Genomic DNA, 5206 nt, shown 5'->3' on the forward strand with positions numbered 1-5206 from the left:
CCCCCCCCCCCTAAAGCAGCCTACACTTGACATTTCACTCACTTGTGCCACCGGAAGACCCGCCAGCCGTGCCCATCTCTGATCCTTTTACATTGCACAGGTCACCAGAGAAGTCAAACTTGCACCTAAGGACAAAGGTCAGGAGTCAGTTAGTCAGTCAAGAGATCACTTCTTTGGTCATCATTCATCATTGGCTTTATGTCAAAATACACGGTCTTCAGGAGCAGAAAAACATTTGTTTAAATTTTGGGCAGTACTTTATCTTAACACAATTTGTTTCATTCGTCTAAATCTGTTACTATTTTAGGATGAGAAATGAGGCTACGACCAATCGATGCACCTCATTAAAGTGTACAGCATAAGTGATTATCAATTTATAAATTTTTTTTAACATATCGCAATTACTCCCTAGCTCTGGCTGAGGTCAGAGAAAAAGACATAAGATCTTTTCCTTCTTACACAATATTCTCAGCTCCTTATAGAGAAGTCACAGAAAGTGGCATATTTTGTAGCTGATGAGTTTGGATTTTACGTTTGAGGAAAAACAAGTACATCAACATTATTATGATCAATAAGCGTAGATGTTCCAAAACAGTTGGGCCATCTGAGACTGATCAAGGTTGCACTCCGACCCATAAATTTGTAAGTAATTCCTAGAAAGACTTAAAGCTAAGTCTATGAACCGGTGAATTAGAAGTAAGCATTGCCGATGCATACTTGTAACAAAAGCAAACTATTGGCAAAACATTTTAATGTGTTGTATATATGCTACGCCCAGCCATGATAAAATGCATGACCGAGTACAACCAATATACAAATGCGTCTATAAACTGTTCAAGCCATCTTAATCTTAATTTATTCTTAAAATCTTAATTCATTAAGTTAATTAAGTTATCTTAATCAAGAATGTACAATACATTTAGAAGTATCCGATGTGTATGGAAAAGAAAGAAGCATATCATTATATACCCTGTTGACATGGTCACTTAGTTTAGTTTTAGTAAAGTTTTACTGCGCTGGCAACTACATATGTTGGCATGGGAAATGTTACTTCTCCAACTAAACTTTTTCACGTACTCGCAGCTGATGGTCCCATTTTGGTTCTTGGCACACTTCCCTTCATTCTCACACTGACACTCATTGCAACGCTCGCCTGTGTAGTACTTGTCATCATCACATGAACACTTCCGCTTGCCATTTACTGCAGTAGGAAATGACACACATTATAGAGAGAAGAAACAAATAAAATTTCATGTTAAGGTGGAAAGAGAAAAACTAAATATTTCACGAAAGGTGAGAGAAAAATTGAATATGACCTTAAGGGAAGTAGGACAGAAACCAAATTTGCCTCTCAAAGAAACATAGAAAAGGTTCTACATACATAAGTATATTGAAAATACAAACTGCTTTTCTGGCCCAAACGTAAAAGTAGTAATGGGAGACAAAAACTGTACATACATAATCTGGTCTGTAAACTACAACTATTAATTTAAAAAGATGACACTCTGCAAACGGGCTAAAAACACATATCGCTGAACAGGAAAAAACAGTATCACTGGAAACTCAAGAACCAGTAGTTAAAGACAGAAACAGCATCCCTGAAAAATTGAACAGCTCTAGAACTGGTCATAAAAGACAGAAACAGTATCCCTGAAAGCTAGTAGGGCCTACTAATCTAGAGTGTTGGTCATAAAAGACAGAAACAGTATCCCTTGAAGCTAGTACTGATCTACAGTTGGTCATAAAATGCAAAAACTGTATCCCTTGCAGCTATCTCCTTAAAACAACAAATCCACTGTGAAGTTTCTGACTCCGTCATACGTCACTTTTCAAAATGGCGTAAGGCGGAGTCTTATACAAAGCAGTGTAAACACTCCCTACATGAATACACAAAGAAATATACCCGCGGACAAGAAGTGGGCTGCACAAACTCACCAATGGAGCAAGTCCCGTGCTCACAATAGCCTTCACAGTTGTTGCTGCTGCTGCTGCTGCAGTCATCAGCGAGATAGGTCGGGCCACAGGAACAGTTACACTTGCCTGAGGAGAGGTGGGATTACTTGGTTTCAATATGTTTCCAAAAATGTTCAGGGCCTACCTCTTGGTCAACACAATTTACAAAATTCATCCTGTCTGATGGGGCCAATCCAATTGTTAAGGGATATAGCACAGCAGAGAGAAAGAGACATTAACTGGAAAAAAAAAAAATTCCCCATAAAGGAACGTACCTCAAATCTTTTACCTGTAAAATGGGGAGTTGTATTACGGACAACAGTCGTATCAAAAGAGAGCTAGTGTTAGCAAAATTCAATGTAAAAAAAAAAATCGTCCGGTTTATAACACAACAAAATTTTTCAGCACAGCTTTTATTTTGAAAAAATAGTGTCCCAAAAACTTAAAGTCAAAAAGGGAACTTCTAATATAATATTATATAGAGAATGTCAATCTGAGATAAAACCCTATTGAAACATTCAACATATCAATCATCATAGTAGAATCTCCACATTATGGTAGGGACGAACAGTCTCAACTGATCAAATGTAAAGAGAAGTTTAAAAAATTCCCACCCCTAACACGTGCTCATACACTTTAGGTATTTACTTAAACACTGTCAAATACTATAGGGATACACTGCTCATAGAAACATTCTAGACATAACACAACAAGATATTTCTAAAATTGACTTTCATTTGAAAAAAAAAAAAAAGTCCCAAAAAAGAAAGGTCAGATTCCCTCTTTGGGACTTGTATTAAGAGTTAGAACATTAACAAGGTTAACTAGTGCTCTTACATGAGCTGTAAGTAGATATTGTCGCATACCATAGCAATACACAGCTTAAACAAGACAAATAAGGCAGATGGCATAAATTCAAGAGTTTGTTTGAGTTAACACTTTGCCCCCCAGGGACGCCGATCGGCGACGGTAAGAAGCCGTTCCTTTTCCGCATGGGACGTCAATCGGCGCCTGTGTGATATAGCGTGTACCGCACCTGTTTACTGGTTCGTGGGGATAAGTGTTGCACACTCTGCGCGCTGCGTAGGTGGAAAGTGTTAAGAGAAGCCCACCAACACAATATCAGTTATTTAGTGCTGGGAAAAAGACGGACAGACAGACAGACAGGAAAGATAGATGTAAAGAAAAAAAGCAGAACCTACCGACACCACCCTCAATTCACACCCCCCCCCCAAAAAAAAAACCTTCCACTCCAAAAAAACTAAGATCAGACAGGACAGGATAAGACAATCATTCTCTTATAAATTTCACTCACCATGCCGCACAGGGGCCCCAGAGGCACACAGCTCGATGCAAGGGTTGCGTAGCAGACACTGTGGGTCAAGGCTGGCAAACTGGCACTCACACGACGACACTCCCTGCTTGTCCTTGATACATTTGCCCCCATTGTGGCAGTGGAAGTCAGTGCACTGCTCACAGCGCTTGCCTAGGAAAGAAAATGGGAGTCAACATCACATATTCATTTATTTGGGAAAGAGCTTTAAGGCACTTACAACACAATTAGGTCACTAAAGTGCCAAAGATAGGAGTTACAAGAGAGTAACAACAACAAAAAAGAAGGAGGGCAGATAAGGATGATAGATGTTTGTTAGGAAAGAAGTAGGAGAGACATAGTATCATTAGGTTCTTTGCATGACAAAGTCCTGAACATGCTACAAATACATCATCCAATTATTTTTTCCCGCATGGCAGCATGGAGGTGTGTCAGACAAACTGACCTTCGGACTGGGTCTGGCCTAAGGGGTTTTGTTTTAGTAGAGGTTTTACAACGCACGCAACTGCATACGGTCATATGAGTGCCAAGGGGTGGATGTCAACAGAGAAGCCCTTACAGGGAATCAGACTTACTCTGCTCCCCTCTCTAGCTTCAGCAGCAAGTCTGCTTCGACTATCAAGGCACCCCGGAAATAGCGGATCACAAGAGTGTGACAAACATACAAAAGAAGTAGAGGAAAATGACGATAGTAAGGATAAGGAAAGAAAAAGCAGCACTTCCCTGTTGTAGTTCAGGCATAGTTATGAGCATGACATTGTTAGATCAGCCCATTTACAATTCTACTGTGCACTAGAACGAGAAATGTCCCCCCTTTGGGAATGGCCTAAAGACACTTCAGTCAGTGGCACCGCCCCAGGGGGTTATATAACTGTTTCAAGATTAATTTTTATGGTTTTGTTTTTTGTTTTGTTTTTGTGATTAATGAGAAGCACATTGACACAATCATTGTCATTTAGTGCCGGGAAAGAGTGAGATAGACAAAGACAACAGAGGGATAGAAAAAACTTAGGACATACAAGTGAAGTGGTGCCCTCTCAACATTTGCATATATGTGTCACGACGCGGTGGAATCAGGCACTCATCAATATTAGGGTATGTGGAGTTATTAGTATCATCTGAAAGCCGATTTATTTGCCTTGCTTCCAAAGAAATTAATATCCATTTATCCTGAATAGAATTCAAAATATTTGCGATTGAAGGAAGTGAGGTCGCCTGGTTTCAGTGGTGAAATTTGCGAGAAAATGGTTGCCAAAGATCAATAACTCCAGTAGCTAAAAAGTCTTTGAAAACTGAAAATTGACACGTTTTGAGCCTGTAATCAATGTTTTTCGGCAAAATTCACATAAATTATGTGTTTTTATATGGACCTAACAGACGAAGCCAAAAAATAAAAATTCCATAAAAATGTCCAAACTGGCGGAAAAATGCCTGTTTCGCCAAGTTCATTATTTTGACGAGCATCTGATTTCACCACGCTGCCTCACATATAATTTTAAACCCTCGACAACTCTGGAAAAACCCTGAAACTAGCCTACGAAACCCCAAACAAACAGTGACTGACAGAAAAGCACACAACGATGAACTAAAAAACAGTGGCTGACATGCATGCACACAGCCACAGACATACAAGCACACAGTAATAGACATAGAAACAATATGAAGGAATAGTGAGTAACCTGTAAATCCTTGTGAGCACTTGCAGGTGACATAACCCCCCTTCTCGGTGACACACTTGCCGCGGTTGTTGCACACCTGGGAGCACCACTCGTCCTCTTTCCGTGCTGTCTCGCACTTCTTGCCTGTGTAGTTGGGAGGACACCTGGACAGAGAGACAACTACAGCTACAGCCTTATTTTAGTTTTAGAAAGACTTTTACATCATTTGAAAAGAAAACAGGTCATAATATAAGTGCCCCCC

At 39.9% G+C, this 5206-nt stretch overlaps 1 protein-coding gene across 1 annotated transcript in view; it reads right to left on the bottom strand.

The window, feature by feature from the left end:
* The window catches only part of LOC100533545 (apolipoprotein E receptor), a gene marked incomplete at its 5' end in the record, with an annotated part of 121309 nt that overhangs the window by 12047 nt on the left and 104056 nt on the right, over positions 1 to 5206 (bottom strand). Inside the window, 5 exon segments of the mRNA XM_013088594.2 lie at positions 43 to 125; positions 1078 to 1201; positions 1936 to 2040; positions 3269 to 3439; positions 4966 to 5108. Of these exon segments, the coding sequence (XP_012944048.1) occupies positions 43 to 125; positions 1078 to 1201; positions 1936 to 2040; positions 3269 to 3439; positions 4966 to 5108 (626 nt within the window).

This window comes from Aplysia californica, unplaced genomic scaffold (assembly GCF_000002075.1).
Source record: "Aplysia californica isolate F4 #8 unplaced genomic scaffold, AplCal3.0 scaffold00773, whole genome shotgun sequence".
NCBI classification, from domain to species: domain Eukaryota; kingdom Metazoa; phylum Mollusca; class Gastropoda; order Aplysiida; family Aplysiidae; genus Aplysia; species Aplysia californica.